The sequence below is a fragment of the Ranitomeya imitator genome, chromosome 1, assembly GCF_032444005.1.
Source record: "Ranitomeya imitator isolate aRanImi1 chromosome 1, aRanImi1.pri, whole genome shotgun sequence".
NCBI classification, from domain to species: Eukaryota; Metazoa; Chordata; class Amphibia; order Anura; family Dendrobatidae; genus Ranitomeya; species Ranitomeya imitator.
Genome location: NC_091282.1, coordinates 90635846 through 90648696, shown reverse-complemented (window position 1 = coordinate 90648696; position 12851 = coordinate 90635846). Strand labels below are relative to the sequence as shown.

Genomic DNA, 12851 nt, shown 5'->3' with positions numbered 1-12851 from the left:
GCAGTTTAGGGAGATGTTTTTACTTTTGCGTCATATAGAAAATTGTTTTAATTTGTGTCTGTTCTTTAAAGGGAATTTTGCTATGTAATCCAAGAGCCGCATGATATAGGGGCACTGACCCTAATTGCAGCAATGTGTTACTTACTAGACTGCTTGTATCAATAAAATCAGTGTTTTACCAGCAGTATATTATCACTACAGGACTAGTGCTTCATTCCATCTAGGCCTCCTGTTCTGTGTAACCTCGCCCCCCCCCCCCCCCCCCACACACACACACACACACACACACACACACACACACACACACACACACACACACACACACACTGATTGGCAGCTTACTGCCTATGCACAGTGTACACAGAAAGCAGCCAATCAGTAGTGCAGGTGGGGTTAGACAGAGCTCGGCGTTCAGAGAACTGCTAGATCTGCAGCAGAGAAACAAGGATTTTATCAAAATGACATCGAGCAACTCAGTGACACATCGCTAGAATCGGGGTCCTAGCCTCTACATTATGCTGCCCTCAGATTACATAACAAACGCCTTCTGATGATTTGTTTTTTTTCTCTTTTAATGCATATTTTGGTTTCTATTTTTCCTTTTGTGACTTGTGACAGTTCAGTAGTTTTTATAGATTCACAACAAAAATAATACAGCTTCACTAGGAGAATGAAATCCTTGTCATGGTTCCCTTCCCAGGTGTGTGCTTGTGTGCATAGGGGTAAATCTAACGGTGTGTTTTATTCCGTACACAGGAGTGAGTAATGCGGCCTTCCGACATCTCATAGAGTTCACATACACGGCAAAACTGATGCTGCAGGGGGAGGAGGAGGCCGTGGACATATACAAGGCGGCCGAGTATCTCCAGATGCACGAGGCTATCAAAGCACTCGAGTACAGGTATAAAACTGTCATATGTTTCTGTTTGGTGAGAGCGGAGTTTTCTGTGTCTTGGGGACAGGATAAAGTAACCTGTGAGAAGTTTCATGCTGCCCGAACCATTAGCTGCATGGATCAGGCACCGGCTGCCGGGAGTGAGGGGCCGGAGATGAGGGGTCCCCAGGAGGGCAGTTCTCCTCTAGGTTTTTCCAGCCCGATAGCTTGATTGACAGGTCTCACTACTTGTGCATGACTAGTAGGGAGCGCGCCTTTGTAACTGGTCATCCACATCCATAGTAAGTCCTCTCTGAACAGCTGCCGTGCTTCAGGAAAAAAGACAGATACTGGCAATAAGGGAGCCTGTCCCTGCTCCACACTGCCTGCGGGTCGGATAGTATAAATCATCCATATGCTGCCTTTGAAGGAGTTAGAAACAGAGTGCAAGCCCAGAGCGTGCAAGCCCAGAGCGTGCAAGCCCAGAGCGTGCAAGCACCCGAGAGTAAGCACAGAGCGTGCAAGCACCGAGAGTAAGCACAGAGCACGCCTGCACAGCAGCATAACACCAGTAAGGTCCAGTATGGAGGCACACCCACTGATTTACCCCTTTATGGACTTGCATTGTGTCACTTTCACATTTACAGCTGCTTTATAACATCTGCGGTTAAAGGGGTATTCTCATTTGGACACAGGATATGCCATAAATGACTGATGGATGCGAAAAATGTGGGTTCCTTGGGCCGCCTGGTGAAGCGGTCACCATGTCGACAACTCTATTCACTGCCATGGGTTTCATAAACATCGGAGCAGAGAGAGGGGCAGGGTCTGTACACATTTATACATTATCCTGTATAACCCCTTCCTGACACGTGACATACTATTACGTCAGGCCTTGAGTCCCCTTCTTCGAACAAGGCTCAAAGTGAGCCAGCCTCGTTCCCATCATCTGCTTCTAATAGCCACGGGTGGCGAGCTCTGTCCACTGCTGTTAACCTGTCAAATGCCTCTAAATCATTGGAGGAAACATTTCCAGCAAGCTACCCAGGGGCTTGGCACTCTTGGTGGCCATTGACCTCCCTGCGATGATCGCGGGGTGCCAATGTTTTGCCATGACTGCCAGGGATCTGCTAAAAGCCCCCTTGCCTTCCATGAAGGTGCTCCTGTATCAGAAACAGCAGCACGATGGTATCGCTGTACTTTGTTCTCTTTATTTTATGCAGTATTGCCAGACAGGTTACAGCTGCGGTAAAAAACCCTCAATCCCTAATAATAAACTTCCTGTAAGAAGCTTATTGGGGGGGGCTTTTTTTGGTTGGAGTGTCCCCCCATATGTCTATGTCCAGTTTTCACTCATAGTAGATTAATATAGTGTTTAGGTTTGTTGTTTTTTTGTTTTGTTTTTTGAGCCCTCCAAGAGAATATTTAGTGAGCGTATTAAAGGGAATGTGTCAGCAGGTCTTCGCTACCTCGTCTGAGAGCAGCATGATGTAGGCAAAGAGAAGCTGAATCTAACAACGTGACGCTTACATTACTGGGTGCAGCCGTTCTAACACAATTACAGTTTTTAGCAGAAAGCAGAGCTGAGAAAGCTAACCCCGCCCACACCTTGGCAAACTCCGCCCACACCAGGCTCTCTGTGTACATAGTCTATAGACAGTGTGCTGCTTATCACAGGAGGGGGCAGAGTCGGAATTGGAAGCATGTAGCTGACTACTCACAGCAGTGATAATCACCAGGTGATTAAACCTTCAGTGTAAGTAAACAGCACACAGCCAGACATGTGAATTCTGTGTTTTAACCACTATAGCATGCTGTCCTCAGTTTACACAGTTAAAAACCTGCTGACAGATTACTTTTAAAGTCTTGCAGGCACTTTTTTTTTTTAAATACATCCTTTTTTTTTAAATTTTATTTTTGTTAAAATTTTCTTCTTAATTTTTAATAATACAATTTTCTGTATCGCCATCTTTAAAAAAAAAATAATAAAAAAACAAATCTTTCAATTTTCTTATTAAAATTAATACTAGACTCTCTCACTTTCTGGTCGGTGCCATTCACAGTAGGTGATTATCACAGCTCCCCTCCTCCCCCTGCCTTCACATAGCGCTTGGCCCAGATCAGAGCATGCCTAGAAAACGCCTATAGAAGGGAGTCCAGAGCTAGTCTATACCTGTGTGGCTGCTGTACACGCATGTGCGTCCTCCTCCACCTGAGAAGAGCGATCGGCGCTAGCACCTGCACCAGTGTAAGTTATCCTGCAATAACGCAATGATAATTAGTTTTTACATTTTATTTTGCTGTAGATACTTAACCCCTGTAATCGCATCCATGAACCTTCCAAGCATTTATTGAGCCTGTATGTATTTACTAGGAACAAAGAAACCATCGTCATCGAAGAAAAGCTACAAGAAGAAGAAAGTGTGAAAAGATGGAAGATTTTGGACACAAGCAACATGATCACCGAAAGTTTGCCAAATTCAGATGGCGAGCCAGTGGAGATTGAGGTAGAAATAACGGAAGGAACCATAGAGTTAGAGGAGAACGTGGAGGCTCTGGAGGCCGTGACTTCCCCAGAACATTCTGTGAAATACCTCCAGAGCACCGGCACGTCGGACGACTCCGCGCTGGCGCTCCTAGCGGACATTACCAGTAAATATCGCCAAGGCGAGAGAAAAAGGCCTCTTCAAGAAGACAGCGCCAACGAGAGTGACGCTGCGGGCAAACAGGTAGAAGGCATAGAGGTTATGGAAGTTCATCTGTCACATGTCAACAACATGTTCCATTGTCAGAAATGCAGTCGTTCATTTAAATTGTTTTACCATTTAAAGGAGCACATGAAATCACACTCCGCCGACAATTATAAGTGTGAAATATGCAATAAAAGCTACGTGCGGGAGATTGCATGGAAGCAACACCTCACCTGTTATCATCCGGAAGAAACCGGCAGCTACAAAAGGCCGAAACCTGCCAAAAAAATCCACGTTTGTCAGTACTGCGATAAACAGTTTGATCACTTTGGACATTTTAAGGAACACCTAAGGAAACATACAGGTAATATTGGCCATAGGTGCACAGGCACGGCTCGGGCCAGCAGGGGGCAGCAGCTGCTGCAGAACTACTTGTTGGAATCATGGCTTGCACGGCTAAGGCTATGTGCACACTATGTCTATAAAACGAGGCCAGAACTGCAGAGTTTTCCAAAACCCTTCAGGGAAACTACTTTGGTCCTATTCCTGAAGCGTCTTTGCTGGCATCTTTTCAGGATTTTTTCCGCCTGATTCTTTGCTCTGTATTTTCTAGTATAAAAAAACGAATGTCTGCCAGAGAAAGCCTCCGAAGAACGAACATCTTAGGCCGGCTTCACACTCAGCGTATGAAAATACGGTCCGTATATTACGGCCGTAATACGCTGAAATGTCCCGAAAATAGTGGTCCGTAGCTCCTCCGTAGGCAGGGTGTGTCAGCGTTTTTTGCGCATGGCATCCTCCGTATGTAATCCGTATGGCATCCGTACTGCGTGGTTTTCTCGCAGGCTTGCAAAACCAACATACCGCTATAGAAATGATCCATGTGTCCCAAAAAGAAAAAAAAATATATATATATATATACTGTCTATATATATATATATATATATATATATATATATATATATATATATATATATATATATATATATATATATATGTCATTAGACACATATATGTATATATATTAATATTTATTCCAGTGCTATACAGCTTGAAAGCCGGTAATTCAATTACCGGCTTTTTCTTTCTCCTTCTTAAAACCCGACATGATTTGAGACATGGTTTACATACAGTAAACCATGTCTTCTCTCCATTTTTTTTGCAGATTCCACACTACTAATGTCAGTAGTGTGTATCTGCAAAATTTGGCCGTTCTAGCTCTTAAAATAAAGGTTTAAATGGCGTAAAAAATTGGCGTGGGCTCCCGCGCAATTTTCTCCGCCAGAGTAGTAAAGCCAGTGACTGAGGGCAGATATTAATAGCCTGGAGAGGGTCCATGGTTATTGGCCCCCCCCTGGCTAAAAATATCTGCCCCCAGCCACCCCAGAACAGGCACATCTGGAAGATGCGCCTATTCTGGCACTTGGCCACTCTCTTCCCATTCCCGTGTAGCGGTGGGATATGGGGTAATGAAGGGTTAATGCCACCTTGCTATTGTAAGGTGACATTAAGCCTAATTAATAACGGAGAGGCGTCAATTATGACACCTATCCATTATTAATCCAATTGAATGAAAGGGTTAAATAAAACACAAACACATTATTTAAAATTATTTTAATGAAATAAAAACAATGGTTGTTGGAGTATTTTATTCTACGCCCAATCCAATCACTGAAGACCCTCGTTCTGTGAAAGAAAAAACATAATAAACCAACAATATACTTACCCTCCGCAGATCTGTAACGTCCAACGATGTAAATCCTTCTGAAGGGGTTAAAACATTTTGCAGCAAGGAGCTTTGGTAATGCAGGCTGCTCCTCGCTGCAAAACCCCGGGGAATGAGTCTAAATATACATCAATGAGCTATATTTAGCTTCATTTGCGGTGAGGCGCCCTCTGCTGGCTGTTTATAGATCGTGGGAACTTGCCTAGAAAGCCTGGGAGCTTTCTAGGAAATTTCCCACGATCTATGAACATCCAGCAGAGGGCGCCTCACCGCAAATGAAGCTAAATATAGCTCATTGATCTATATTTAGACTCATTCCCCGGGGTTTTGCAGCGGAGCAGCCTGCATTAGCAAAGCTCCTTGCTGCAAAATGTTTTAACCCCTTCAGAAGGATTTACATCGTTGGACGTTACAGATCTGCGGAGGGTAAGTATATTGTTGGTTTATTATGTTTTTTCTTTCACAGAACGAGGGTCTTCAGTGATTGGATTGGGCGTAGAATAAAATACTCCAACAACCATTGTTTTTATTTCATTAAAATAATTTTAAATAATGTGTTTGTGTTTTATTTAACCCTTTCATTCAATTGGATTAATAATGGATAGGTGTCATAATTGACGCCTCTCCGTTATTAATTAGGCTTAATGTCACCTTACAATAGCAAGGTGGCATTAACCCTTCATTACCCCATATCCCACCGCTACACGGGAATGGGAAGAGAGTGGCCAAGTGCCAGAATAGGCGCATCTTCCAGATGTGCCTGTTCTGGGGTGGCTGGGGGCAGATATTTTTAGCCAGGGGGGGGGCCAATAACCATGGACCCTCTCCAGGCTATTAATATCTGCCCTCAGTCACTGGCTTTACTACTCTGGCGGAGAAAATTGCGCGGGAGCCCACGCCAATTTTTTACGCCATTTAAACCTTTATTTTAAGAGCTAGAACGGCCAAATTTTGCAGATACACACTACTGACATTAGTAGTGTGGAATCTGCAAAAAAAATGGAGAGAAGACATGGTTTACTGTATGTAACCATGTCTCAAATCATGTCGGGTTTTAGGAAGGAGAAAGAAAAAGCCGGTAATTGAATTACCGGCTTTCAAGCTGTATAGCGCTGGAATAAATAGTAATATATATACATATATGTGTCTCACTGACATATATATATATATATATATATACCTATTCTATGTGTACACATTTATTCTACCTATTCTACTGTAAGCTGTCAGTGTGATTTTACTGTACACCGCACTGAATTACCGGCTTTTCTCTCTAACACCGCTGCGTATTTCTCGCAAGTCACACTGCTTGTCCGTGTGAAATCCGTATTTTTCACGCTTCCATAGACTTTCATTGGCGTATTTCTTGCGCAGTACGGTGACAAACGCAGCATGCTGCGATTTTGTACGGCCGTAGAAAGCCGTATAATACTGATCAGTAAAATACGGCAGATAGGAGCAGGGGCATAGAGAATAATTGTGCCGTATTTTTTGCGAGTTTTACGGACGTAGTTTCTGCGCTCTTACGTCCGTAAAACTCGCAAGTGTGAAGCCGGCCTTACTATTTTTAACCGCTTTAAGGTTTATGAACTTTAAAGAAATGACGTAAGACGGATCATGCACACAGTGATGTCCTTTTGACGTTGCTGTGCATTTTTTTGCCGGGCTTTTTCAGGAGGTTTCCAAGCAGTATCCTCTTGACAAAGACGTGGTGTGCACATAACCGAAGAGCTAAGGACTGTTCAGCTGGTTGTCATTGACCATTGTGCAGCTCTCATTCACAGTTGGGTGTCGGGCCCATTTTCTGTTCAATTATCCTAAATCCCACTGTCAAGTAATTTCTAAATAAAGCATTAACACTGTAAAAACACCCCACCCCCAGGAAATAATGATGGAATTACTTTTTTTTTTTTAAACAGTGTTTTTTGGTTTTTTTTCAGCCAATTATATAGTAAAATGAATGGTGTCGTGCAAAAAAAAAAAAAAATAGCCCTCATATCGCTATGGACAGAAAAATTATGTTTATGGTTCTTGGGAGGGGGGGGATGCAAAAGCTCGCCCCGTAATTCCTCACCTAATACAGTTTTAAGCAAACCCCTTTTGGAGGCTTCTTTCTTGAAAATAACCATAAAATCGTTTTATGATTTGACCAGTGATCTGCTAATTAGTGGGTGACTAGTTGTGGGACCGTTGTTGTCCCCCCAGACTAATCGTCCCATTAGTCTTGGTATCGCGCCCCTGTGGACATGAGGAACCTTATTTGCAAGAGCAGCATCACCACCAGACCTCGTGTACGCGTGCAGCGTTCACCCTCCCGTACTATGCGTATTAACGCTGTGTCTACGCTCCCCGGCTTCATCTGCACACTGTGCATGCCCAGGGGGGCAGCGGAGACAGTAGCTTTCCCATCCTCTGAGGAGCCGTAGACAGTCGCCAGGGAGGGTGAGCATAGTGCGTACTCATGAACCAATGATGTTCCTAATGACATGATTAGTCCAGGGTATAACAACGCCCCAACCACTAGTCACCCACTAATTAATCTTTATTGAAATGTCATTAAACGACCAACAAAACATATATAGCAGCTACCAGGCAAACAATTCGTAAGTTTCCCTGCAGCTGACTAACCCAGTGGTAGAATGGGAAAGTGGGGTAGGTGTATCCAATTCACCCTATTAACCTCTGATATGACCCTGCCTTACCAGCAGAGGTTGGCACCCTCACTTGAACTCAAATTGTCGCCCCCGTGGACATGCGCAGATCTGGAATAGGGACAAAGCTATATCGGGGAGTTAGATGGATAACCCCTCGTCTGTTTCACCTAGAATCTCACCGGCCGGCCCTCTGACCTATTTAAAGGCACCACTGCCTCCTGTTCACTCACACCTGCAACCAGGCGCTGTACTCACAGTCCCATATTCCTCCTGACAAACTTTCATCATGGGAGGGAAACGCGTCGAGGATGAAATCGTGGTTCTACGATCAAAATAATATATGTCCACCCACTAATTAGCAGTTCATCACTGGCCAAATTATAAAACTGATTCATAAAGCAAGAAGCCACACAAGGGGTTTTGTTTGAAACGAATAAGACAGGAATGACGCCATGAGGCGGTTGGGGAAGTTGTCAAGTTCATTTACCAATGTTTTTGAAACCTTTTAAAAAGATGTGCACGTGGTACGTTACATTACTTTCTAGTGTAGCCTTATTAGCCCAGGTGCCCCCATTGTCCTCCAGCCGCTGCACGCTGGGTCTAGTCCAGGTGTGTACCCCACCCTGGACAGGACTTCACGGATCATAACCTGACCACCGTAGGGAGTGAAGGAGGCTGTCTGCTAACTGCAGCAAGTACACCGGCCTCCCCCGGTCTACATCGGAGAAGGAGGACAACTTAGCCAGCCGCCCCCTTACTAACTGCTGTGTTCATGTGCCCACACAGTAACACTTCTTGTCAAAAACAGAAGTGTAAGAGCGGATCTCCTGGGACCCCTAGTGCATGGTCAGACATGGGCTGATGAGAATACACTGGTGAGTTATCAAATTCATCATGTGCAGATCATATAGCAACATGTTTAATGTCCCGGAAGCCCCCATCATTGATCATTCTATCTAATACTTTAAAAAAGTTCCCCCTTCCACAATATGACCCTCCCCCCGGAGGTGATTAACCCACCCTGCGGATTTTATCAAGGGGAAAGTGTGTTAGCCCCCTCCCCTGAATGGCACCACGTGATATGTGGATGGGGCTTTTGTGGATATTCAACAGCTGCGGTTCCCAAAATGTCTTCATTAGGGAATATTACATGCATGGAGCGCCTGTTCCCTAATGACGGCAGTAGCATCATTACCAAATGGGAACCAGAGACCGGAATAAACCACGTGCTATGGCAATCGTATTCGTGTGTGTGGTTTTTACTCCTCGGTTTAGCTTACTGTAATAGGCTTGCAAATAACTGATTTCTGTGAATATAGCTGCTCCATACAGTGGACGTCGTCCCTATCAGTCCACGCTGGAAGCCATGAATGGTGGAAAGCAATCTGAATAAATCTGCAAGCTTGGCTCCAACTATTATTAATCTCATTTATGTTTATCTGCATGGCAGACCAATTGTATTGTGACTTTTTTTTTCTGAACAAATTTACTGTAATATTTTTATTTTTGGCAAATAGGTGAAAAACCCTTCGAATGTCCGAACTGTCACGAGCATTTTGCTAGGAACAGCACCCTTAAATGTCACCTCACCGCCTGTCAGTACGGTGTCGGAGCGAAGAAGGGAAGGAAGAAATTGTATGAATGCCAGGTAGGTGGCTCCTCACGTGCTGTGAATGTTTGCTTTGGTAGAGGGTTGACTACCGAGTGCCGGGCAGAGATCCCAACAGGGAGGTGGAGTCAGTTGTGCCCAGGATGGAGTGGCAGCACATGGCTGGGAAAGGTCCACAGGACATTGTAGTGAGTAGGTCATCTATATCTGATTGATCAGGGTCCGGCACCCCCACCAGTCAGCTGTTACCGGCAGCAGCCAGTACTGCTCAATTGCGGAGCTGCTCAGTCTTCTGACTAGGCCTTAGACAGGGCATGACCTAAAAGTGCCACAGTTCACAATGTTTGATTTGTAATAAGTCAACCAAGAGAAATGTATACGGAAGAGCATTGTACATAACGTGTCTGAGGCAATGCATCAAATCAATGGCGCAGCATGGGCCGGGTAATAAATGTGGCCATCTTCTGTTGGCCGGCACTAGTCTTGGGCTGTAATAATCCGCTCCTCTGAGTCTGGTGTATTATTTCTTTGCTCCCAAAGATGATCGTTGTGAAATTGTGTGACGCCTACCAATGTATATAGCAAGTGGGACATAGTGCGACCTACTGTGTGATACATGAGGCACCAGATATGTATAATTAGCATCTTTTTTTTCCCTTCGTTACTAGGTCTGTGATAGCGTCTTTAATTGCTGGGACCAGTTTAAAGACCACCTAGTTCTTCACACCGGTGAGAAACCCAACCACTGCACACTTTGCGACATGTGGTTTATGCAGGGCACAGAACTAAGGAAACATCTCCGTGACACTCACAACATCTCCGAGAGAATAGTAACAGAGGTCGTAATTTCATCCGACCAAACAGAAACGGAGACCGTGCCTTCCATGGCGTTTGTGGAGGAGGTGGAACAAGTCCACGTGGTGCCGGTAGATCAAGTAATTCAAGTTCAAGTCGATCCACCTCAACTAACAGTCGGTCACTTGCACCAAGATCTCCTAGAAGTGAACCAAGTGAAAGGTGCACACATACTGGATCTACAGACGCAGGTCCACATGGGTCACATAGAGGTGGAGCATCTTCAGATAGACCCGGGGACCGAGGTTCACGTTGAGGAGGCGCACATTGAACATGTCAATCAGATACACATGGAGGAGGTGGAGGCAGAACTCCTGGACGAGTCCAATATTCAACATATTGAACACACTATTGAGGAACAATCCTGCCAGGCGGAGGTGGCCGCACTTCATCACATCGTCCACACAGGATCTGAGAACATACAGATAAGACAGATGGAGATGACACACATAGAAGCTGCGGCTGAATAGGATGCAGTCTTAACACAGAAGGCTGCCTTCTGTTCACACAGGATTTTAGAAATGCTCCTCCATGTGCCAGCCCTGGAACGCCTGGTGCTACATTCTTCCGTTTACCTCATCGAAAAGGGAATGATTATGTTAATTACATGGATATAGCCCAATGTTTTGCTCCTTATAATAACCTTCTATCTTCACGACCTGTTCAGTATTGGTCAGTAATGTCTGGCAGCGTATTTCGGGGGTTATTCTGTTCTATACAGACATGCCATAGATGCATGACCCACTTCTATCTCCAGAATGGGGCCCCATCAGGAGAGGCGGCCGTGAATACACGACTCTCTCCATTTACTTGTATGGGAGTTGCAAAAATTGCAGAACATGCTTGTAAATGAACGGGGAGAGCATGGGACTCGGCACATTTTGGAATGAGTCACTAGCTCCGTTTTCCCAATTCATTTATAAGTATTTGTAGATAATTACATTTAAATGAATGGTCTGCTGCACATACACGGCCACCTCTCCGCCGAGACATTGCCCTTACAAGTATCATGCATTTTTGATGTATAAATGTAGAAGATGCGACTACCCTTCTACAAGAAGACACCAATCAGTCGTCAATTATAGCGCTTAAAATGTACTCTCTTCCTGCACATTGTAAAGGTTTTGTTCTCAGTAATGACCACAGGTAGAGCAGCTAAAGGATTTATCTCTAAGACTTGTATGTTCCCATCACCCCTTCAGCTATTTCAATACATAGGCATCCAACCAGATGTCTCTATTCTGGGTGCAAGGTAATTAGAAAAGAGGACAAACTAAAATAAAAAAAAATAATATATGTGTAATTACTCATTAAAGGGGTTGTCTCAAGTTCTTATGTGATTAAAATTGCAATATGCTTGGAAAAACTAGCAACTTTAGAGTTTTACTTCTTCTAAAAATCCTTTTTCATTCTCAAGAACAGAAAGAGTTTGAATTCTATATTGTACAGCTCGTTGTCTAGGTTACTGGCCACCCTGCGATCTGAGTGGTCAGCTAATTAGGTAAGAAGCTGGCACTACTGTGGGTATGGTCAGATCATTGGATTTGACCAGCCTCTGTGCCCTGCGCTTCCTCCAAGCTGTAGCGTCAAAGCTGCCTCTCTGCTAGCTGACTGGGAGAGCCACAGTTAGGAACAGCGTTGTAACCGTGCCGCTGGTCCGAACTGTCAATCATCAGGAAGGCACCGCCTCCAGCAAAGCCGAAGGCTGGGAGTGGTGTGTTCTGAAGAAATGGAGTTGCGAGAACCCCTTTAATTTTCTGCCATTATGTACTCCTATGTATTGACTGGATTTTTTTCTTTACGAATTAATTCCTTTGTTATTTCACAATGTTGGTCACCCTTGTAAAGTAATTGCTAGTTTTATAAGGGGGTCTTTTCTAACCGAACTATAAATTGTATGCCACACATTCTCCAAATTACTACACTTCAGCAACCTTTTGCCTGTATAGTGCAGCATAGCTAATATTTAAGAATAACCTAGTAGCTCTTGTATTTACCCTGTTTACTTGGTTTAGCCATTTTTGGGTTGTCTGCAAAGTCGATTCCTTCTTCAGAGTGTCATTCCCCAATTTCAGCTTACATTTCCCATGATGCCACTGGCATTGTGGAGCAGGTGCAATCTCATCACACTGCTTGCTCTGCTTTGAGTCCTAGCTAAGTGCAGCAATGATCAGTGACATAACTGCTGTCCCCTGACTCACACAGTCTTGTTGTATACTATGTACATATGTCCTTTGCCTCCTGCATGTGATGGGTTCCTCCCTCTAAGCTCTTACAAGCAGGAGGCGGGGGTGAGATGGACTGTCTTATAGGATACACTGGATAGGTGATGTCATCTTGTATTTCACAGAAAGTCAAAGTATGATTTCCTGTTTATACCTTTGCACAGGTACTGGACTTGGGGTGAAACTAGGGATCACATGACACAACTTCTTATAATGAA

The 12851-nt window shown here is 44.3% G+C and overlaps 1 protein-coding gene across 3 annotated transcripts in view; it reads left to right on the top strand.

Moving 5' to 3' along the window:
• Positions 1-11769, top strand: part of ZNF131 (zinc finger protein 131) — a 47449-nt gene extending 35680 nt beyond the window's left edge. Inside the window, exons 4-8 of one of the 3 annotated variants that reach the window (XM_069748807.1) lie at positions 757-901; positions 3249-3603; positions 3706-3928; positions 9462-9592; positions 10222-11769. In XM_069748807.1, coding sequence (XP_069604908.1) covers positions 757-901; positions 3249-3603; positions 3706-3928; positions 9462-9592; positions 10222-10878 — 1511 coding nt within the window. In that variant the 3' untranslated portion in view covers positions 10879-11769. Of the gene's footprint in view, positions 1-756; positions 902-3248; positions 3929-9461; positions 9593-10221 lie in introns of all 3 variants that reach the window. The other 2 variants (XM_069748791.1, XM_069748801.1) reach the window with 2 other exon arrangements.
• The last annotated feature ends 1082 nt before the right edge of the window (positions 11770-12851 follow it).